This window comes from Erythrolamprus reginae, chromosome Z (assembly GCF_031021105.1).
Source record: "Erythrolamprus reginae isolate rEryReg1 chromosome Z, rEryReg1.hap1, whole genome shotgun sequence".
Classification (NCBI taxonomy): domain Eukaryota; kingdom Metazoa; phylum Chordata; class Lepidosauria; order Squamata; family Dipsadidae; genus Erythrolamprus; species Erythrolamprus reginae.
The window spans coordinates 75292396-75315694 of record NC_091963.1 but is presented as its reverse complement, the minus strand read 5'-3'; the positions used below and the strand labels follow the sequence as shown (position 1 = coordinate 75315694).

The 23299-nt window shown below is 39.6% G+C and overlaps 1 protein-coding gene across 9 annotated transcripts in view; it reads left to right on the top strand.

Moving 5' to 3' along the window:
- PIK3R4 (phosphoinositide-3-kinase regulatory subunit 4) overlaps positions 1-23299 on the top strand; it is a 238925-nt gene that overhangs the window by 67222 nt on the left and 148404 nt on the right. For all 9 annotated transcript variants that reach the window (XR_011556735.1, XR_011556734.1, XR_011556736.1 and 6 more), the window contains 5 exons: positions 4847-4992; positions 5564-5767; positions 7080-7281; positions 8476-8675; positions 9928-10138. Coding sequence is in view for 5 of the 9 variants with exons in the window: in XM_070726344.1 (XP_070582445.1) it covers positions 4847-4992; positions 5564-5767; positions 7080-7281; positions 8476-8675; positions 9928-10138 (963 nt within the window). In the remaining 4 variants the exon portion in view is untranslated. The remainder of the gene's footprint in view (positions 1-4846; positions 4993-5563; positions 5768-7079; positions 7282-8475; positions 8676-9927; positions 10139-23299) is intronic.

Below are 23299 nucleotides of genomic sequence, written 5' to 3'. Positions count from 1 at the left end.
AGGCCCAAAAGAGCAAATTGAGATACAAAAAATATCAGGTTTGAAACTAGGATGCAAAAAAATGAAATATTTAGGAATTTGGTTGTTTAAGAATCCAATAAAAATTGTGACAGCCAACTATAATTCAATATGGAAAAAAATTCAGAAGCAGATAAAAAATTGGAGGGGGAAAAGGTTGGGAAGAATTGCCAAGATCAGAGCCCTTAAAATGATGATAATACCAAAAATGATGTATTTATTTCAGGTTTTACCAGGTACGTTTCCTGGGGCAAAACTGAGAGAATGGGATAGTAAATTAAATTTTTGGATTGAAGCAAACAAAAGGCCTAGAATAAGAAAAAAATGGCAGTTTGCCCACGAGAAAGGGGGGGGCAGCCCATTGCTTAGTACTATATAGAGAAGCATTTCAAATAGAAAGATTAATGGAATTACAGTTATGGGGGGAAAAGAAGTGGGTGAAATTGGAAAAGGAAATTAATAATATAAATAATAAAGAGCTATTATTTAAAAATTGGAGTAAAATAGAAATTAGTAATGTAATTGACCCTCTGAAAGCATGTTTAGAAATATGGTCTAAATGGCAGGGAAAATGTGGAACTAGGAATTCCAAGATATCAACGTTACACGTATTGAACACAGGTGACGATGTTAACTTAAGCAGAATTATTAAAGTATTAAATAGTAAAGGGATAATGAGAACTGAACAATTATATGAGAAGGATGGAAGAGTTAGCAGAACTCGATTGGAATGGTGGCTTGGTCAACAGAAGTGGCTGCAGATCAATGCAATAAGTAAATATTTAAATAAAAGTGAGAATAAAGAAGCTTTCTTACGAGAAGAAAATTGTTTAGAAAAAATAATAAAAGAAAAGATTAATGAGATAAAAGCCCAAGCCGGTAATATATATAGAATGCTATTGCAGGCGGAAGAGGAAGTAATAAAAAGTTTAATAAGATGCTGGCAAAATGACTTACAAATAGATGAAAGTGAAATGAAAGAAATAGTAGAAAATATACATAAGATCAAAAATACAAGAGTTAAAGAGATGAGAAGGAAAATTTTACATAAATGGTATTATACACCGGCACAACTTGCACACTTCCACGGCAAAGAGAAGGGTAATTGTTGGCATGGTTGCCCAAAAAAGGGAATCTTTATGCATATGTTCTGGGAGTGTGCAGAAATTCAGACATTCTGAAAGGAAGTACAGAACGAAATTAACAAAATGTTAAATATTAATTGGACAATTACAAAAGAAATAGCGATATTAATTAAACAAAGAAAATTAGGAGAATTCAAGGAAATAAAATCTGCAGCATTGGAAAGTGCTCAAGCAGTAGTGGTACTGGGTTGGAAAGACTCTACAAAATGGACAATACAGAATTGGTACTGGTACATGGTGGACCACATACATTTTGAAATAATGGAAATAAGATTAAACAATTTTGATGAAAACAAATTGGAGAAGCTGATGGTACGATGGAATAAGGTGAAAGATTATATGTTGAGCAGAATCTGTGATGTAAATGTGAAAAATAAACTGCAATCACTCTTCTAGTAATATCTAATGCAAGATAGAGCCAAGGAAATACAGATAAACAAAATCAAAAATTGAATCCCCTTGTATGGGTGGTGGTGGTGAAGGGGGGTGTCTTGTTTTGTAAGGTGATGGGCACATGCACTGTGCACTGTTATATGTTCGTTCTATGTAATTATTTTATAAAATCAATAAAAAATTTATTAAAAAAAAGAAGAAAAAGAAACAGCCGGGGGGCTTCTCGGCAGCCTCCCAAACGCCAAACGCCAAACCCGAACTTCCCCGTAACTTACCACCGCAGCCGCATCCCTTACTGGAAGAGAGACTGCCTCTTCCTGTGCCTCCCTCCTGGCTCTGCAGCCTCTGCTTCTGAATTACAACAAGAGAAAGAAAAAGGGAGAGGAAAGAGAGAGAAAAACAGGAATGAAAGTGAGAGAAATGAGAGCAAAAAGGGAGGAGAAACAAATGAGAGAGAGAAGGGGGGAGAGATGGAAAAGTACACAGAAATGAGAGTAGACCTAGAGGGAGAGAATGAGAGAGGGGGAAAAGAGAGAGAGAAAGAAAGAAAAGGGAAAGAGAGGGTGGGAAAGAGAAGTGGAGAAGAAGGAGGGAGGGAGGGAGGGAAGGAAGGAGAAATGGAGTGAATAAGGAAGGAAGGAGGAAGAATGAAATGAATGGAGGGACAGAGGAAGGAAGGACTTTTTTGGGGTGTGTGTAATTTTTTAAAAAAAATGTCAACATACATTCAAACAATACAGTGTATCATCAAATTTTCCGTGAATAAAATGTGATATTTTGTTAGTAACTAATATCAATCATCATAAAAGTTGCAAAAGTTTTTTTTCTAATTTTGTCATCCAGTTACATTTTCTTTTAATTAAATTCCCTCCTTAATGTTCCTTTGAAAAGTACACCAATTATATTTCTAACTTATTCTAACCATTATGCCAGAGTGCTTCCTTCTTTCTTTATACATTTTTCTATAAACCAATAAAACTTATATAGGCAATCAGATGTTAACAAAAGAAAATTAAAAACAAAATGTGAACCTATACAAATTTTAGACTTCCCCCCTCTAAATAGCACATTTACCTAATCACAAATTTAAAAATTATTTCAACCGATCTAACATTTATCCAATTAATACTTATTTATATTTCTTACTTAATTATTAATCTTAAATTTGAGTCAATTTGAGAAAAGAAAAAAAGGGAAAAATCTATTCTCTATTTTCAATCAATTAAAAATCATTATCATTAATCTCCTCAACAGTTCCAAATTCAATTCCATTTATGCATTAATCCAAATCAGTATCACCTACTACATATCTTATTATAATCAATACTTTATTAAAACAGATCAGCAATTACTATATTCCTATATCTAAATAGAAAAAAATAACTAACATTTAAAAAAGAGCAAACAAAACAATACTCCAAGCTTAATCAACCTTTCTCAAACTCCATTTTTAAAAATGTGAGCAGAACTTTGAACCGAATCCTTTTCTTTTTTATTTTTTTGTATCCCCTTTTAATCCCCTTTTCTGTTTTATTCTTTCTATTCTTCCTTCTAGGAAGGAAGGACTTTGTTAGAAAAATAGTTATGATGGTGGCAATGTTCCAGGGTTATGTGAACATCTTTTGGGATCTTCTGACAAGCAACTGCAGGGATTAACTTAACGACTGTGGCAAGAAGGGTGGTAAAGTGGGGCAGAACTCAATAACCGCCTTACTCAGGAGATAGAAATGTTGGCCTCCATTGGGGTCATAACAGAAGTCGAGGATTATCTGTCTGACCACTGCATTCTTTTAGAAGCAGATCAGGAGTCCATTTTGAAGCTCTACAGAAAACATCTAGGGGAGAAGGCAGGTTGTCCTCGACTTACAACAGTTCATAGCGCTGTTACAACAGCAGCCTGGGCAACTCAATGCTTCTAGAGGAGCTCTGCCATGCTGCTATCTGAAAGTCTCCCTTGCAATTCATTAGATATTATAAAATAGATAAATACACCTCGGCAATAGCTGCCTTTATCCTATAGTGCTACAAAGAATTGTGGTGGAGTCTTCAGGTCCATAACTTCCTTTGGTCTGCCTTTTCCCTCCCTTGGGACTTGCTAGCTTTGGTAGGTCCCATCCTGACTTCTGGTTCTTCCCATATTGGAGAAGTGGCATTGGTCTTACCATGATACACCTCTTTTCATCAGGAGGAACCAGCAGTCAGTCCCTCAATATTTTTTCCACAGTCCATTGTTAACTATAATTGCCCATAGTTTCAGAGGCTCTACCAATTTAGAAATTATTTATTGGCTATGAGTGTTTCATGAGGGATGTATGCCTTATTTTTCCTTAAGAACCATTTTATGGACAATTGGGACATGGGCCTGCAATTTTTTCTTCTTTGCCACGCTGTTAAGCTTTGGATTCATCACAACTGGGATACTAGGGAACGATGAATCCCATTGGAGGTTTTATGACTCAGTCCTGTTGGCTGATGGGCAAGGACTTCCCATCCTGACTGCTGGCTCCTCCCGATGAGAAGAGGTGTATCACAGTAAGATCAATGCCCCTTCTCCCTAATTTAATAGCACCCAGGTGGTTCCCAGAATGTAGAACCTTCATATTTTTTGGCTGGAGTTCTTGCAATTGTAGTCTGAACATATCTAGATGGTATCAAGTTAGTAAAAATTTTACTAGATTAAAATAGCTTTATCTAATTATCAGTTAACATAGTTTATTAAATTATTCTACTCTGAAATATAATCAAATTCTTTAAAAGTAACTTATTAGTCATTGTTAGCATTTTACATTCATAATCACAGCCTTTCTACACAATCCTACTGCTTCCAGGAAAAGGCATAAAACTACATAATGTCTTTTCGTGGTAGTGCTAGGAACCATCCATCTGTAAGCATCCAAAAATCCACCATCAGTAGGTTTAGCCAAAAAAATCCATTCTATACCTTGAAATACCTTGAAAGCAGTCCAGCTGATATATCTAGATACTGGTAGAACATCGTGATGATTTTTGCAATGAATTATAGGTTTGTGGATGTTATTATATAAATAGATTGGAATAAAATCAGAAATATTACAAAGCAGAAATGAATTAAATTCTTAGTAGAATATTCTGCCGTATGCTAAAATTATAATTATGAAGGGATGGTATGTGAAACTTTCTTCCTCAATTCATTTATTTGCAGTTTGAGTTGAAATTGTTATGTGCATGTGTGTAAGAAATTGTATAGATTTTCCTCTGGAATTTGAATTATGTTTCTAATCGTATTAATTAAAAATATCATTTATTTTTAGCTCCTTTTTTGTGCCATCCTAATCTCTGGATACGTTATGGAGCAGTAGGATTTATCACTATTGTAGCACAGCATTTGAATATTGCTGATGTTTATTGCAAATTAATGCCTTACTTGTACTCCTTCATCACCCAGCCAATAATACAGGTAATAAACCAAGTGCATATTATTATCATTCATAGAAATGCACTATATAAGAAATCTTAAGCTTTGCTTTACATTTTCCTTTTGTGAAATCTGTTCAGACAAGAAAGACTGATCGTAGCTAGTATAGCTGAAATGAATCTTGAATACCCTTTTCTTGAATGGCAGTAGTACCAGCTGTTGTTGCAACTTATTACTAACCTTTTTTTGAAGTTGGAAGAATTAGACTGATAATCAAAATTTTGACCACATGTAACCAATGACTTGTTCACTTTCTTTTTTAAAAATGAAACCAATGCTTGTTTATAAGTCACAAGACTTTACAAAGGAAGCAACAATTCCATAGCATTATAAATATAAAAACTACTGTAAAAGTAACAAATGGAAGCCAACAGTCAAACTAAAGCAGTATTTGAAGCCATTTAACTGGAAATGAACTTTTAAACTTTCTCTTTCAAAAGTCTGCCATCGTACTAGATCTCTGTGGAAAGAAGAAAATTTCTTTAAAAAATGAAATCCTTATTTTTTGTTTCCAATGAAACCTGATGTCTTCCTTGTTTTCTCTCAATTGCAGATAGATAAAGAAATTGTTCTCCTGAGTGTACTCAAGGAATCTGTAAACCGTTCTATATTTGATTATGCTCTAAGGTCTAAGGATATAGGAAGCCTTTTCAGAACACTACAGCTTCGTCAGAAGAAAAGAAGTGGGATCCTTTCTGACTGTCCACCTCTTGAAGATCCTGCAATTGCACAACTGCTAAAGAAGCTACTTTCTCAAGTAAATATTTTTCCTATCATAATAGTAAAGCCAGGCAGACTCTATGGTTACACAAGGATATGACCTTTGGGACCAACTCTCTCCAGAGATCCGTACTGCCCCCACCCTCCTGGCCTTTCTTAAGGTTTTAAAAACATATCTTTGCTGACAAGCCTGGAGCCGTTGAGCGTTGATACTCTGGCCGAATACTATGATTTTGAGGAGATTAATGTTGGCTGAATAGTTTAAATGTTTTGGTTTTTTTAAGAGTAGGATTTAATTATTTGGATTCTTAAATGTAGCTTTTAGCATAGGATTTTATATTGTCGATTTTGTACTTTTTAATGTTGTAAGCCGCTCTAAGTCTCCAAGAGCTAGGGTAGGCAAAGTTGGCTCTTCTATGACATGTGAACTTCAACTCCCAGAATTCCTGAGGTGGCATGATTGGCTCAGGAATTCTGGGAGTTGAAGTTCACAAATCATAGAAGAGCCAACTTTGCCTATCCCTGCCCTAGAGAAGGGCGGCATAGAAATAATAAATAATAATAATAATAAATATGAATCATGGCAGTATGTACAACATTCAGATAAATGGGTGGCACTTGTCATTCTTTTCACAAAGGTCCCATTGAATTTATATTGTGGCATACCATTAGTCATTTTTCTAGTAATTCAGTACTGACCTCTAAAATACCATGCCTGTATTAAATAATAGAAATTGTTCTTAGGAAAAATGAAATCTAGGTTAGAAAATTAGCTTACAGAGGAAAACACATCCAGACTGCTCTGAAATGTGTTTTTATATTTAAGAATTGTTCTTCATTAATTGGGATTCTTAAACTTAAGGTTTAACCTACTGATTAATTTTTGTGGTTGACAATTTTCTTAAAAGTGATAGAAAATTCTTGTGTCAATTGTATGGAAATATTAAATATATTAAATAACCAGCTTGTATAAATAAAATATAATAGTTTCAATTAATGAACAAAATTATTTTATTGAATCTATCATACTTTGGAAGTTATTTTACTGACATTCTGTTGGATATGTTGGATTACCAATATAAAAATTTATATTATGTGGCTGAGCAAGGCAATCTGTGTCCTAAATTATTTTGATTACCAGAAGGCAACTTATTTTTGTGTTTCACTTTGTTTTTGTATTAAGCAAAGGATTTAACATATATACAATACATATAATTTTGTTCTCCTTTTCTAAAAGGCATTAAGATTAATTCACTTGGATCCTAGTTCCTACACATTACGTATAACTTGGAGTCCTCACCTGTTTTTTGACATGTTATGATAATTTCAACACTATGTTTTGGAAATAGGGGATGACTGAAGAAGAAGAAGACAAGCTGCTTGCCTTACGAGACTTCATGTTAAAGTCCAATAAAGCCAAGGCCAATGTAGTGGATCAGAGCCACCTTCATGACAACATTCAAAAAGGTGTAATCGACTTGGCAGCTTTGGGAATAATAGGGAGACAAGTTGATCTAATTAAAACTAAGCAGGAATCTGATGATAAACGTGGTTAGTATAGTTTCATGGTTCTCGCCTTACTTTTTACTAATTTATATATGGAAGTTTTCCTTAGTCATTAGTGCACCTGGGATTTAGTCATGTGTAATTGGGACTGCCAAAAGTAGACTTTCCTACCATTTATATTTATTATTTCCTGAAAATACTACTTAAAGAACCAGAGGGATTATGTTGAATAACGATCTCTGCCATGGTTTGCCTTACCTTGTCTTTTCAAGGTAATTCTATCTTGGCATATACAGGTAGTCCTTGACTTATGACCATAACTGAGTCCAAAATTTATGTTGCCAAATGAAACATTTGTTAAGCAAGTTTTGCCTCTAATTATGATTTTTCCTGCCCCCTTGTTAACTTAATCACTGTAATTATTAAGGTAGCAATAAAATTGTTAAGTGAATCTGATTTCCCCATTTACTTTGCTTATCAGAAGATTGCAAAAGATGTTCATTTGATCTCAGGACACAGCAGCTGTCATAAATATGAGTCAATCTGAATTTTGATCACATGACCTACTGCAGGGACAGGCAAAGTTGGCTCTTCTATGACTTGTTGACTTCAACTCCCAGAATTCCTGAGCCAGCATGATTGGCTCAGGAATTCTGGGAGTTGAAGTCCACAAGACATAGAAGAGCCAACTTTGCCTACTCCTGACCTACTGGGTGCAGTGGTCATAAGTATGAAAAATGGTTATAATGGTTACTAAATGAACTGTTGTAAGTCAAGAACTACCTGTAATCTAGATATGTCTCATTAAGTGAAAAGAAATATTTAATAATGAATGATTCTCTATCCCTTGCAGTTTGTGATACTGAGCATGTAGTTGATGCAAATAAAATAAAATTTCAAACAAACAATATGTGGCTTTGTAGCAAATAATATACCATTATGGTTATGCTAACTTTTGAATACAAATTAAATAGTCTGATGGTTTAACTGCTTTATAAACATGGACCACCTTTGAGAATTAAGATGAATATTTCAGTTATTTAATGTAATGCTGAAACTTTTGTCCAAATTCTTACTTCAGCACTGGCCTTTTTACCTTTAACATCTGTTCAAAATAAATCAGGGTGGGTAAGTCTATATATGTTTATTCTGCAATGATCCCAACCTTTCTGGGTATTTTTGTTATACATAATATTCAGTCTCATGATAATCTTTCTTTTGGGACTTGCTGATTTTTAGCTAGAAAACATGTAAAACAAGATTCAAATGTAAATGAAGAATGGAAGAGTATGTTTGGCTCTTTGGAACCTTCTAACATACAGCAACCCCTAAGCAAAGGCTGTGTCCAGACTTCTGACCAGGAAACTATCCAAACTGGAAAACCTCTTCGATCAGAATCTTCCACTGGCATTTGTGTATCTTTATCATCATCTCCACAGGTATTTAAAGGGATATTTTGATTAATTTTATGTTTTACTCCTAAAATTCATTTTAATGTCTCATAATCTTTTTCTATCTCAGAAACTTTATACGCTATCAAAGAGGATAAATGCCAAATTCTGTTTAACTATGAATCAGGTATTGAAGTGAAGAACCAAGGATATATAACACTTCTCCTGTATCATCTCAAGATCAGTAATCTAGATCCTGGGTCACTGTTTGATATAGTTTAGAGTTTCACAGAAGAGCTAAACTATTGATCCAGTATCCTTCAAAATGGTACAATATGTAGTTGAATAACATAACATAAAACCTAGGCCTTTTACCAATAATAAATTGTGTGTGTGTGTATATCTGCGTGCGCGCATATATGTATCAATGTAAATGTATATACACATACATATACAGGTATAAACAAACCTAGGTATTTCATATATACAACAAATAACCTAGACCTGTGATGGTGAACCGATGACATGAATGCCAAAGATAGCATGTAAAGCCATATCTGCTGGCATATGAGCCATTGTCCTAGCTCAGCTCCAGCCTGCATGTATGTGCCGGCCAGCTGATTTTTGGCTCTTGGAGAGTGATTTTGGCCTCAGGAGGGCCTCTGGGGTGGGGGAGGCTGTTTTTGCCCTTTCCTGGCTCCAGGGGAGCCTCTGGAGCCTGGGGAGGGTGAAAAACAGGCCTACAGAGTCAGGGAGGGAGAGGGGATTGTGCACACATGCAAGTGGGGTGGGGCGCATTGGGGATATTGAATTATGGCTGTGGGCATGTAATAGCGCATATGCATTCACTCTTGGCACCTGAGGAAAAAAGGTTCATTATCCCTGACCTTTCACCAATAAAATTTTTTCCTTGCCTACTTGGTGAACATCAGAGCATATTTACTTAATTACTATGATAATAGACATTTTTTTGGAAAACTTGCTAGTATTCATTGAACATAAACAAATTTATTTCTAGATGCCATTGAATCAGTTCATACAAAGAAAGCCCTTGGTGCCCATTTTTGATTGCTTATGTTTGGATCGTCATATCAGTCATTGTAAATAATGAACCTAGATGGATTGGTGCATATTTTAACTGCTATACACCAATAATGGGTTGATGCACCAGCAGGTAAAGCCAAATTGAAATGGTGAAAAATCATGTAAGCAGATTTCTGATGCTAAAGCCTAAAAGCTATCTCTGTTTTTTAACTGTATATCATATGTTTACCCAACATGATTTATGTATGGATTTCAGACAGCAGATGGACAAGCTATCCAAATCAGAAAGCCAACTATACAAGTTATAAGCAGTGTAGTTTCACCCTCTACATACCAACTGCGAATTACTACTTGTAAAACTGAACTTCAACAGCTAATACAGCAGAAGCGTGAACAATGCAATGCAGAAAAAATTGCAAAACAGATGATGGAGAATGCAGAATGGGAAACAAAGCCACCACCCCCAGGTAATACCAATGTCCTCTTAAATATTAGAATAGCTATGAAGGTAAAATAACATGGGATTTTAGTCCTGATGACATAGCAGCAGATTTTGAAAAAGAGATATTCTATTTCTTATGTTCTTTCCAACAAAGTCTAAAGTGATAAAATATCACTTGTTTGTTCTACCTGTACGTGATGTTGTACGAATATAATAAGCATTTGCCTAGAAGATATAAGATTACGGAAGATAGGAAATTCTCAGATTATCTAATCTCATCCATCAGTCTAATACATCAAGTTAGGTGGCTGCTTCTAGGCTAAAATAATAGCCATATTTTCATATTTTTCATGTTCTGGAGGCACGCTTCTGCATTGGAAACTGGTAAGCAGGGCTCTGTTCATACATCTCCTTTTTTTCATTGAAGAACTGATATTTCAATGTGATTGGACCTGGGGGGTCCAGTTGTTGTGTAGAGGAGCGTCTGAAGTCCATAAGGCAAATCGCCATTGCCTTGGAGGATGAGGAATTTTCCCCTTATCTTCATTTGAAAAGAACCAGCTTTTTTTTTTTTTGCCGACTGAAGGAGGGAGAACCACACAGCAGGAAGGGGAAGAATGGCAGAAAGTAAGTCAGAGAAATAGGATTCTACTTTTGAAAAAGAAGAATAGAGTCCAATTGTGGCTGAGAACCTCAAAGAACCTTATACAATAAGTAATAAAAGAATTGTTGAAAAGAAAAGAGATCGATTCAGACAGAAGGAACTACAGATGATAGCTGGGAAGACTGCATGAATGATATGTAAATTGCTCTATTGTTTAATTCAATACAGGAGAAGAAAGACCAATGTATTTTCCTCTCCTTTTTTCTTATTCTTCTAAGAGTTTTCTTGTGCTTTATATTTAGGACTGTTCAAGAAATATGTAGATAATATAAAGTATTAGATAAAAATATTTAACTATTTAGATTAAGTTTAAGATTCTGTTAGAGTTTAAGAATATTTAAGAAAATAGTTTATTATTTAAGAATACAGATATAAAATTTAAGCTAGTAATTTAAGATGGTTTAAGAATATTGAAATATTAATTATTAATAACTAATTAATTGAATTCATTGGAGAGTAAATATAAAATTCATAATCTGTTAGAAAGTAATTAATCTATACATAGGAAATTTAATATATATCATTAGAATTGGTTTTTATTATTCTTTATAGATAAGCAATAATTGATTGAAATATCTATTTTCTGTATAAGTAATATTAAGATTTTAGAATATTGACATTGTATATGCTATCGTGGAAAAATTTACGAAGGTCGCTTAGTATGGCTAACACAACCACAACAATGAAAATTACCAAAAACCAAACATCTAATCCAATTTTAACCAGCCTAGACTCACCGATGCAACAAAAGACAATAGATACTATGCTATTGAAGGAGAAATCTGGATAATCTATTAGCCTATAATCAGTACAAGAAATGTTAATGCAGATACAAGAATCTATGACAAGAGCATTAGAAAATAACAGAGAAGAAGCAAAAAAGAACATGAAGAATTAAAAGCAGAGATTGGAGAAGTTAAAGACAATGTTAAAAGAATTGATGAGAGAATAGTTGACATCCTAATAACACTAAAAGAAAATGAACAAAAGATAAAAACAATAGAAGATAAAGTGGGAAAAGTCAAGCAGAAGATGCAGGAGATGGAGGAACAAAGTGACCTGACTAAAAGAAACCTGAAACAAGCTATTTTCCAATTAGAGATGGAACGTGCATCCTATAATTTGCAATTTCAAAATATTATAGAAGAAAAATAGGAAAATCTAGGAGAAAAAATGTTAGAGATACTGGCAAACATTCTACAAATGGACCCACAAGAAATGATATGTGAAGTAGATGTAATGTACCGAGTACATATGAACTATGCAAGAAGGCACCATCTACCCCAGGGGTCCCCAAACCTTTTACACAGTGGGCCAGTTCATTGTCCCTCGGACTGTTGGAGGGCCGGACTATAAAATAAACTATGAACAAATCCCTATGCACACTGCACATACCTTATTTTAAAGTGAAAAACAAAATGGGAACATATTTTTTAGAGGGGGGGGGGGAGAAATCTGAAATTGATATACCGTATAAGACGTGTGTATAAGACGCACCGGTGTATAAGGCGCACCTAGATTTTAGAGGAGGAAAACAAGGAAAAAAGTATTCTGAACCAAATGGTGCAATATTATATTATTTAATAAAATACCATTGTAGCAGAATAATTTTGACAACAATGTATGCTGTTTAAAACCATGTACACACTTTAAAACCATGTATACTTTTTAAAACCGTGTACACTTTTTACAAACTTCAAACTTGACAGCTTTAAGACTTATTGACTTCAACTCCTAGAATTCCTCCTTCAATCATGCTACCTCAGGAATGGGAGTTGAAGTCCACAAGCCTTAAACTTGCCAAGTTTGAAGACCCTTACACTCCTAACCCCTAACTCAGGGGTTTTCAAACTTGACAGCTTTAAGACTTGTGGACTTCAACTCCCGGAATTCCTCCTTCAGTCACAAGCCTTAAACTTGCCAGGTTTGAAGACCCTTGTACTCCTAACTGAGGGGGTCTTCCAACTTGGAAGTTGGTCTTCAAACCTGTCAGGCAGCTTGCTTCAGGCAGGGAAAACAGTGGCGGCTCCTCAGATAAAGGCTTTTTCCAGCGGCGGCCAGCGGCGACTTTTCTGATTGGTCAGCAGCGGCGGTAGCAGCTTTCCTATTTTGCAAGCTGGGGAAGGAAAGGTGGGTGCTCTCGATCTCTACACGCGAGACAAACCTACCAAGGGAGAGTGGCACCCACGTGACGGAAGATAGAAGCTCGGCTTTTCCCCATGCCATGAAAGCAAGCATAGGGGAAAGCTGAGTTTCTGTCGTCCGTCGCGTGGGCGCCTCTCTCCCTTGGTAGGTTTGTCTCACATGTAGAGATCGAGAGCGCCCACCTTTCCTTCCCCCTCCCGGCCTCCAAATAGAGCAGTGTGGTGCTTGCAATGAGAGCTATCTCGGTTGCCCTCCCCATTGGGAGCCTCCCATGCTTAGAAAAGATGCTGCCGCTGCCACTAGCCGATGCCGCTTGCACAAAAGGCAGGATCTGAGGAAGCGGCAGCTGTAAGATTGGGAGTCTCACGCCAAACGTTACCACGGGAACGAGTTGGCACCTAAGTCAGCTCGGCAAGTGCTGGTTTTTGAGTCTTTTGGGATAGTGGGGGTTGTGGTGAAAGACTGACCTGCAGCCCTAACTAGCACACAGCTTGCTGGGAGGAATCGGTGCTGAATTCCTTGCTGAATTCAGCGCGGATCTTTTTTTATTTGTATCCTTGGGGAGAGGAGCCTGCAAGCAGATCCAGGAGTCTCTAATAAGGGATTGCAGAGAGGCGGCTTGCCAACAACGGACTACGGGAAAGCCGCTACCGCCACTGCTGGCTGCAATCTTCGGCCAAGCAAAAGATGTGGCGGTGGATGTTCTTAGGCGTCCTCCGATGCCGCCGTGTCTTTTGCCTGGGCAAAGAATGCTGGAAGCGCCTCTGTTCTCCCCACCCCGATAGAAGACCGCTGGTACTAAACGGAGAGAAAAGCACTTTTGGAGCACCGGATGAAATGGGGAGGGGGGCGAGATTTTCCCAAGGCTGCCCATCTGCAGATCAGCTGTTGGGCGGGAGAAACGACGCCGGCTCTACCGTGCGGGGTTTGAAAAACTTGCACGGAGTTTGTTGAACAGTGGCCAGTAGCACAGGATGCAGGCGCATCCTGTGCTCCTGTCACTCACCCACGGGCCGGATAAATGGCCTCAGTGGGCCACATGCGGCCCATGGGCCATAGTTTGGGGACCGCTGATCTACCCAGAGAGGTGCACATTATATTTTCTAGAAGAGTAAATAGGGATGACATTTATAAATGGTCACGAACCAAACAATTTCATACAGAAAAAAAGAAATAATAATACTAAAACAAATACCATGAAGAACGCGGAAAAACATGAAACAATACCAATTCTTGATGAGAAAATTAATAAAAAAGAATATGATGTTTAGATGGCTCTTAGCAGAGGGTATGATGATAACATGGCAAGAGAAAACAATTAGGATAGACTCAGCGGAAGAAGCGAGACAATTTTGTGAAGAAAATGGTTTATTAGAAGAAGAACACCTTAGCAGAGGAAGCAGGGGGAACATAGAAACATAGAAGATTGATGGAGAGAAAGACCACCTGGTCATCTAGTCTGCCCTTATACTATTTCCTGTATTTTATCTTAGGATGGATATATGTTTATCCCAGGCATGTTTAAATTCAGTTACTGTGGATTTACCAACCACATCTACTGGAAGTTTGTTCCAAGCATCTGCTACTCTTTCAGTAAAATAATATTTTCTCATGGTACTTCTAATCTTTCCCCCAACTAACCTCAGATTGTGCCCCCTTGTTCTTGTTCATATTTTCTTTTACTATTTCAGTTTCCATGTTATATCTGATTATATAATTATACATTTTGGTTATAATTTTTTTTCCATGTCCTAGTAGTAATTGATCAATTAGACTATCTTTTTCTTGAATTCCCTCTTTGTTTTTATCTTTGTTCTATTTTGTCCAAATTTGGACCACCAATCAATATTAATATTTTGGTTTTCTAATTGATACCTAGTTTTTATGCTTCCCTTCTCATCCAATATGTGATTGTAGGTCAGCAACTTTTGTATTTGAAATAGATTAGGGTGCGAAAGAGCTTCCAGACTGGAGTACCACCTTGGGATTTTAGAGTAGTGCTCTTTTTTAATTTTCAGCCATGTATTTATTAGGGAGTCTCTAATCATATGATTTTTGAAGTATACCGAAATCTTATCTTTTTCGTTCCATAAAAAACTGTGCCAACCCTGTAAAATATTGTGCCCTTCCAATGTCAGTAATCTTTGGTTTTGGAGATTTATCCAATCTTTTAACCACAGTAGGACCGCTGATTGATAATAGCACTCAAAATTTGGTAAGCCAAATCCACCTTGTGTAATTCTGTCTTGTAGAGATTTAAATCTTACCCTTGGTTTCTTCCCCTCCCAGATAAATTTGGAAATAGTTGTATTTATTTTAGTAAATAAATTTTTGTTCAATTTCACTGGAATAGTCTGAAATAGATATAAAAATTTAGGTAAAATAGACATTTTAGTTGTGGCTATCCTCCCTGATAGCGAAATATGCATTTTATTCCATCTAATTAGCTGTTGCTCCGTTTTCTTAATAAGTGAATCATAGTTATCTTTTTGAATTGTGCCACATCTTTTAGTTAGTATTACAGTGAACCCTCGAGTTTCGCGTCCTCAAGGATCGCGAAAGGTCTATTTCGCTAGTTTTCAACCCGGAAGTAAACTCCACCATCTGCGCATGCGTGCCCTTCCACGCATGCGTAGATGGTGGAGTTTCCCTGCCGGGCAGAGGCTTCCCTGGGTCTTCCCCCTCTTTCTCTATGTTGCTTCTTCCTCTCTCACACTCTCTTCCTCCCTCTCTCATCTCTTTCTTTCCTTCTCTCTCTTTCTCTATCTCTCCCCCTCTTGCTCTCGAGCGGCCGCCTAGCAGCTGATCTGCTCGGCAGCGCAGCAGCAGCGAGGAGCCGAAGATCTTCGGCTCCTCGCTGGTGCTGCGCTGCCGAGCAGATCAGCTACTAGGCGGACGAAGGAACCTTCCCTGCGTCTTCCCCGCCCGGATCTTCGGCTCCTCGCTGCAGCCGCGCGCCCCTCGCCTTCGCCTCACCTGGCGGGCGAAGGAGGGCGCAGCTCCGGCCGCTCGCCTCGGAGCCGGTCTGCCTCACTGCCTCCAGTCCGCGGCAATTCCCCTCAGCACGCTGCCGGATCCAGCGGGGGAGGGGGGGAAGCGAAGGCGCGGCGATGGGCAAGGGCTGCCAGTGAGCCTTCTCCGTCCCTTTCCTGCTGCACTGGTTTGGGGCCAAGTGGGCGGGGGGCGGCCGGGACCTCGCCTGTCTCCGCCGCCCGCATCGCCCCTCCGGCGGGCCGGCCTCCCCCGCCCGCCTCTGCTGCAGCCGCCACCGCCTCCCCGACTGGCACAAAAGGGCCCCGCCCGCCCCGCCCCGAAGCTTACCTTGCGGCGGGATTCCCTCCCCCCGCAGCCAAAACTAAAAGCCTGTCTCTTTTTTTTCTTGCGGCGAGCCCAAGCCGTTTCTCTCTCGACCGCAGCCGAGCTTCACTCGGCCCCCTTTGGCCCCGTCGCCTCCTCCCCGCCTGCCTTTCCTCGCCAAGCGCACGAAAAAAAAGAGAGAAGGCTTCTACCAGAAGCGGGTGATGGCGGAGGAGCTCCGAAAGCTGGCTAGCGGCTTTCCCCCCGCAAGAGATCCTTCATGCCCCTGCCCGCCGTCCCCGGCTTCTGGTAGAAGCCTTCTCTCTTTTTTTTCGTGCGCTTGGCGAGGAAAGGCAGGCGGGGAGGAGGCGACGGGGCCAAAGGGGGCCGAGGGAAGCTCGGCTGCGGTCGAGAGGGGAACGGCTTGGGCTCGCCGCAAGAAAAAAAAGAGACAGGCTTTGAGTTTTGGCTGCGGGGGGAGGGAGTTAGGAAAGTCCTACTTCTCTCCCCGCAGCTAAAAACTCAAAGCCTGTCTCCTGCCGCCCGGTTTAGCCAGGACACGAGCGGCGAAGTGACACCCCCCACCCCAGCACTTTGAATCCCGCCGCAAGGTAAACTTTGGGGCGGGGCGGGCGGGGCCCTTTTGTGCCAGTCGGGGAGGCGGCGGTGGCTGCAGCAGAGGCGGGCGGGGGAGGCCGGCCCGTCGGAGGGGCGATGCGGGCGGCGGAGACAGGCGAGGTCCCGGCCGCCCCCCGCCCGCTTGACCCCGGGGGGCTGAAGGGAGCCGGGCGGGGGCTACTCCCCCAGCCGGTTAACTTGAAGCGCTCGATTAACCGGCTGGGGGAAGGCAGGGCATTTGCCTCCTCTTTCCAGCTGAAGGAAAAGCAGACAACTGCCTTTCCCTCGGTCGCTTCCCGGAGACCGCTTTGGAACATTGCTTTGGTTGTTCCTGCCTCTCCTGCAGCAGAGAGAAGCGGCAAATGGCCCAGCCCTTCCCCCAGCGGCTTCACCGAGCGCTTCGGGAAGGTGCCGCCTGTCTTCGCTGTAAGAAAGGCAGGTGCATCCAAAGCATGCGGGGAAGCGGTTGGGGGAAGGGCTGGCCATTTGCCGCTTCTCTCCGCTGCAGGAGAGGCAGGAACAACCAAAGCAATGTTCCAAAGCGGTCTCCGGGAAGCGACCAAGGGAAAGGCAGTCGCCTGCTTTTCCTTCAGCTCTAAAGAAGCGGCAACTGCCCTGCCTCCCCCCAGCCGGTTAACCGAGCGCTTCAAGTTAACCGGCTGGGGGGAGGCAGGGCAGTTGCCGCTTCTTTAGAGCTGAAGGAAAGGCAGGCGACTGCCTTTCCCTTGGTCGCTTCCCGGAGACCGCTTTGGAACATCGCTTTGGGAGAGGGGGCAACTGTTCCCGGTTAAGAAGCAAGAATCCACCCCCTAGCCAAACGGCTTTTTTCCTGTTTAGCACGGCGTTCGAGCGCTAAACACGAAAAAAGCCGTTTGGCTAGGGGGTGGAAGTGAAAGTGAAATGCCGGCGGCTCTAGCAGCTGCTACAAGCAGCATTTCACTTTCCCTCCCAGGCAAAAAGATGCCGGCATTATGGGCTGATGGGGCCGGACTTCCCAGGCGGAAGGCGTGCCCCTCTCCCCGGCATCTATTTGCCTGGGAGGGAAAGTGAAATGCCGGCGGCTCTAGCAGCTGCTACGAGCGGCATTTCACTTTCCCTCCCAGGCAAAAAGATGCGTGGAGAGGGGCACGCCTTCCGCCTGGGAAGTCCGACCCCATCAGCCCAGAATGCCGGCATCTTTTTGCCTGGGAGGGAAGGTGAAATGCCGCTCGTAGCGTGGGCGGGCGCGCGCGCGGGGGACCCCAGCTTCGCTTCCCAGCTGGGAAGCGGCCCCAGCAATGGCGTGGGCGGGCGGCGCGCGCGCGCGGGGAAACCCCAGGCGCGAGCAACGGGGTGGGCGGGCGAAGGGCGGTGGAAGTAAAAACACCATCTGCGCATGTGCAGATGGTGTTTTTACTTCCGCACCGCTACTTCGCGAAAAATCGATCATCGCTTGGGGTCCTGGAACGGAACCCTCGCGATGATCGAGGGTTCACTGTATACCCAAATATTTTACTTTTTTAACAATTTGAATTCCTAAGATTCTTTCTAACTCCTGCTCTTGTTTAGTATCCATATTTTTAGTTATGATTTTAGTTTTTTGTTTGTTAATTTTTAGGCCTGCTACCTCTCCATACTGTTGTAATTCTTTCAATAGAAATTCACCAGCCTCTATTGGATCGTCCACAATAAATGTCAAGTCATCCGCATAGGCCTGTACCTTAAATTCCTGTTTTTTTACCTTCAGGCCTGTGATTCTTACATTAAGTCTTATTTGGCTCATAAGTGTTTCCACTGCTAAAATATATAGAAGCGGGGATAAGGGACATCCTTGACGAACTCCTTTTGAGATTTGGAAGGAGTTTGTTAATTCACCGTTGAGTATAATTTGGGCTGACTGAGTATTATATATAGTTGAATCATTTTTATCATTTTTGGGCCAAATTGCATTTTTAAAATTAATTCTCTGTTATTATTTAAGTGCTTTTACCATATGCTTTAAATCAAGAATCACTTTTCTCTCTCTTTCTCTCTCTTTCCTGTCATTCTCTGCCTCAATCATTTTCTCATTTCTTTTTTTTCTCCCCTTTATTCTATCATTTCTCTTTCTCTCTCTTCCTATCTTCTCTCTCTCACTCTTTCTCTCTCTCTCTCTCCCTTCCTTTCTTTCCTTCTCTCTTCCTTTCACTTTTTTCTCTTTCTCTCTCTCTCCCTTCCTTTTTTCCTTCTCTCTTCCTTCCACTTTTTTCTCTTTCTCTCTCTCTCCCTTTCTTTCTCTTCCTTCCACTTTTTTCTCTTTCTCTCTCTCTTTTCCTTCCTTCCCCTCTTCCCCTCCCTCTCTTTCTCCCTCTCTCCCTTTATAACACCGTTCTGGAAGGCAAGCAGGGAGCAGAGGGGCGAGGGGTGCAGACCCTGAAATAGGCCTGCAACCCCTCCCCTCGCTCCCAGCGGCCCCTGCGACACAACCACTGTTCGTGGTGGGCTCCGACGCTTGGTGCCGTGCCAATCAGCTGGGAGGATTGGCACCTGCACTGCACAGGCTGCACAGCTCCAGAGTGCACTGACCAACGGACCGGCAGTTTGTGGCTAGTGCCACTTGTGCACACTGGGGGTAGGGCATCAAGCCAGGGTGATTACCCTGATATTCTGTTTCTCCAAAAATAATACCTAATGTTTATTTTAGAGCCCCAAAAGAATATGTGCAGGTCTTATTTTCAGTGAAGCACAGCATATTATAAAATGTGTCCTTGTTCAAAAACCTTCTATTGATTCATCTTCCTCCTGGCTCATTACTTCCAATTCTGACTATTTGAATAGCTACGTCTGTTCAGTTTTCTCAGAAGGCAGCTTACAATATAAATATTATGGATGGATATAGCATTGCTTCCAGCTGTAGGGATTCAGCTCCAGTGATCACAGAGGCCAATGTCTTAAAAGAACTTGAATGATTAAAGACAAATAAGGCATGGGTCCAGATGGCATCCACCCCAGAGTTCTTAAAGAACTCAAGTATGTGATTGCTGCCCCGCTGACTGATTTGTTTAACCAATCCCATTTAACAGATGTTCCTGATGATTGGAGAATGGCCAGTGTTGTGCCTATCCATAAGAAGGGCAGTAGAGAAGAAGCTAGTAACTACAGGCCAGTTAGCTTGACATCAGTTACGGTTAAAATGATGGAGATTCTACTCAAAAAGAGGATAAATCAGAACCTAAAAACCAATAACTTATTGGACCCAAACCAGCATGGCTTTACTGAGGGCAAATCATGTCAGACTAATCTCATTGATTTATTTGACTATGTCACAAAAGTGTTGGATGAAGCTGGTGCTGTGGATATTGCCAATCTGGACTTCAGCAAAGCCTTTGATATGGTTCCACATAAGAGCTGTTAGAAAAGTTGAGACTTCCGGGATGGGGGCCAGGCTGAAGCGACATGCAAGCTAGTATTTAAATGAATATTAATAATATTCCTTGTACTAAAAAGTATAGTAACCGTCTTCATCCAGGTTTTCTTCACTCAGTAATGATTTCAATAGTGAAACATCTATGTGGGCTGATTTTCATTGATGGTGAAGACAGCCAGATACATATTAATATTTATACTTTGCAATTGATATATAGTATCTTAAATTCATACTAATCCATATGAAACTTCTGATGTTCCAAGAAGAAATCATATGCAAAGTGTAAATGGTCTTAGAAAAATAAAGATACCCAGCATAAATTGTGACAATTATTGGCCAAATTATTTTTAATTATAAAATACCGTATATTTTTGGTGTATAAGACGCACCTTTTTCCTACCTAAAAGAGGCTGATAATTTGGATGCATCTTATACTCTGAATGTAGCTTTTTTCCCATTTCTAACTAGCTGCTAACGATCTTTCCAGCTCTTACCTTGTAGGCTTTTTTATTGTTTCTTTCTGCAAAGAATGTTTTCCAAGTCCTAAGTCTTTGCAGGGTGTTTTCATTACTCTAACTAGCTCTGAATAAGTTTCTTTCCATTCCTAACCAGGTGCTAATGATGTTCCCAGCTCTTACCGGCTTGCAAGCTCTTTCATTGTTACTCTCTGCCAAGAATGTATTCCAAACCCTGGTCTTTAATTTTATTTTTCAATCTCTATTTGCTCCAAATGTTTCTTTCCATCTCTAGCCAGGTGTTAACGATGTTCCCAACTTTTACCGGCTTGCAAGCTCTTTCATTGTTTCTCTCTCCCAAACATGTATTCCAAACCCTGTCTTTGTGGTGGTGGTGGGGTGTTCATCGCTTTACTTACTCTAGATATTTCTTTCCAGCCCTAACCAGGTGCTATCATTATTACTCTCTCCAAAGAAGAATATTTTCCAAGCCCTAAGACTTTGCAGGATTTTTTCCATTGCTCTACTTGGTCACTGCTTCTTTCCAGGTGCTAATGATGTTCCTAGTTCTTACTGGCTTGCAAGCTCTTTCATTATTACTCTCTCAGAATAATTTTTTTTAAGCCCTTAACCAGGGAGGGCTTGGCTAATGGTTAAAATAATGTGATGAAGCTGACCAGACTAAGAATACCTGGTAAGCAGAGTCTTTTCCCTATTTTCCTCCCCAAAAACTAAGACTCATCTTATATTCCGCTGCATCTTATACCTCCGAAAAATACAGTAATTGTTTTAATTATTTCATATGTTAGAAAAGTTGTTCAAAAACGGCATGTGTCAGAAATTTATAATTCTTTTTTTATTTTAAAAAGGGTTTTAGTGAGAGTTTTAAGAAAGCCGAAGCTTATGACATATACAAAAAAGAAAAAGAAAACAATAAATACTAAAAACAACTGACACCCCCCCCAAACATTTGTTTGTTTATTTGCTTGCTTGCATGCTTGCTTGTTTTTTTGACTTATATGCCGCCCTTCTCCGAGAACTCAGGACAATTCACAACATATAAAAAATACAATACAATAAATATATTATACGTATAGATACTGCAGTTATATATATTATATATATATATATATATATACATATAATTACAGCATCTTACAACTCTACATACTTAAACTAGAAAGAGAAAAACATCACAGTTCTATAGTATCGTCCTTTCATACATCAATACTCTGTCTACTGTAGTTATACATATTGTTTTTATACTTCAAAAATTTAACAAGTCTCCTCATAGTAATAATACAGTACTAATAATAGTAGTAATATATCCACAAAACAATGTTGATTATTGATTATAATCCTCCCTTTACTTTTTATTGCTCAATGTTTTTTCTAATATTTTACTGTCTAAATTCTCTAAATCAGAATTTATTGTCTATAAATTCTCATTTAGATTACCTCTATACTACTTATCTTGTTTTATTTTATTTTTCTTACCTTACCAATTATACAGTTTCTCCCAGATTTTGTTGAAATCTGTTTCTTCCTTCTCCTTTATTCACATGGTTAATCTATTCATCTCTGCCAATTCCAGTATCTTGTTTATAATCATTAAGTTAGTGGCGGCTGTTTCTTTTTTCCATAGTTGTGCTTCTGAAATTATTGCCACCATGATTATGTGTATCATCAAATATTTATTATTTTTGTTTATGCTTTGGTCCATGATGCCTAAGAGGAACATTTTGGGTTTTAGCTCTAATTTAACTGATGTAATTTCAATTAGCTATCTTTGTATTCGCTTTCAATAGATCCTGGCTACTGGGCACATCCACCACATGGGGTAGAACGTGCCCAGTTCTGTTTTACATTTCCAACACTTTGCAGTTAATTTAGGGGAGATTTTTGCCAACCTTGTCAGAGAGAGATGCCAACAATAAAACATTTTCTAAACGTTCTTTGTATGCCGCAAACATCGTTAACTTGAGATTCCAATCCTATATTCTTTCCCAATCATCTGAGTCAATCGTATACCCAATATCCTGGGCCCATGTTATCATTACATTCTTGACTCTTTCATCCTCCATTTTGTAATTTTGTAGGCAATTGTACAATTGCCAGAGTGTTATAAAATTTTATCCAGTTCCTGGTAATTTTTCTGAAAACCAAATTGAGCTAAGTCAGATTTAAATTTATTTATTTATTTATGAAAGTAAGGCCACCAGTCAATTTTTATGCCAATTAATGCCAAATTTTCTCTTATTTTTAATTTATCATGGTCGTCTAACAATTGTTTATATGTAACTTTTTTGTCTAAGTTTAGTAGATTAGGATAGATCATGGCTTCTATCAGAGATAACTACTTTGGAATTTGAGTATAAAATTTCCTTCTAATTTCCAGCAAATCCTCTATCGGCGCCCCTCTTACATGGTGTCTTTGAAAGTAATTATGGATTTTGTTGCCTTCACTCCAGAGATATTTATGCCAGCTCAGCTGTAAGTTATGCCCTTCAATGGTTAGTATTCTTTTATTTGTTAGTGTTACCCAATCTTTTGACTTCATTACAGTTGCTGCTTGATGGTATATCTCCACTCTGGTAAAACCCGCTCCTCTCTGTCTCCTTT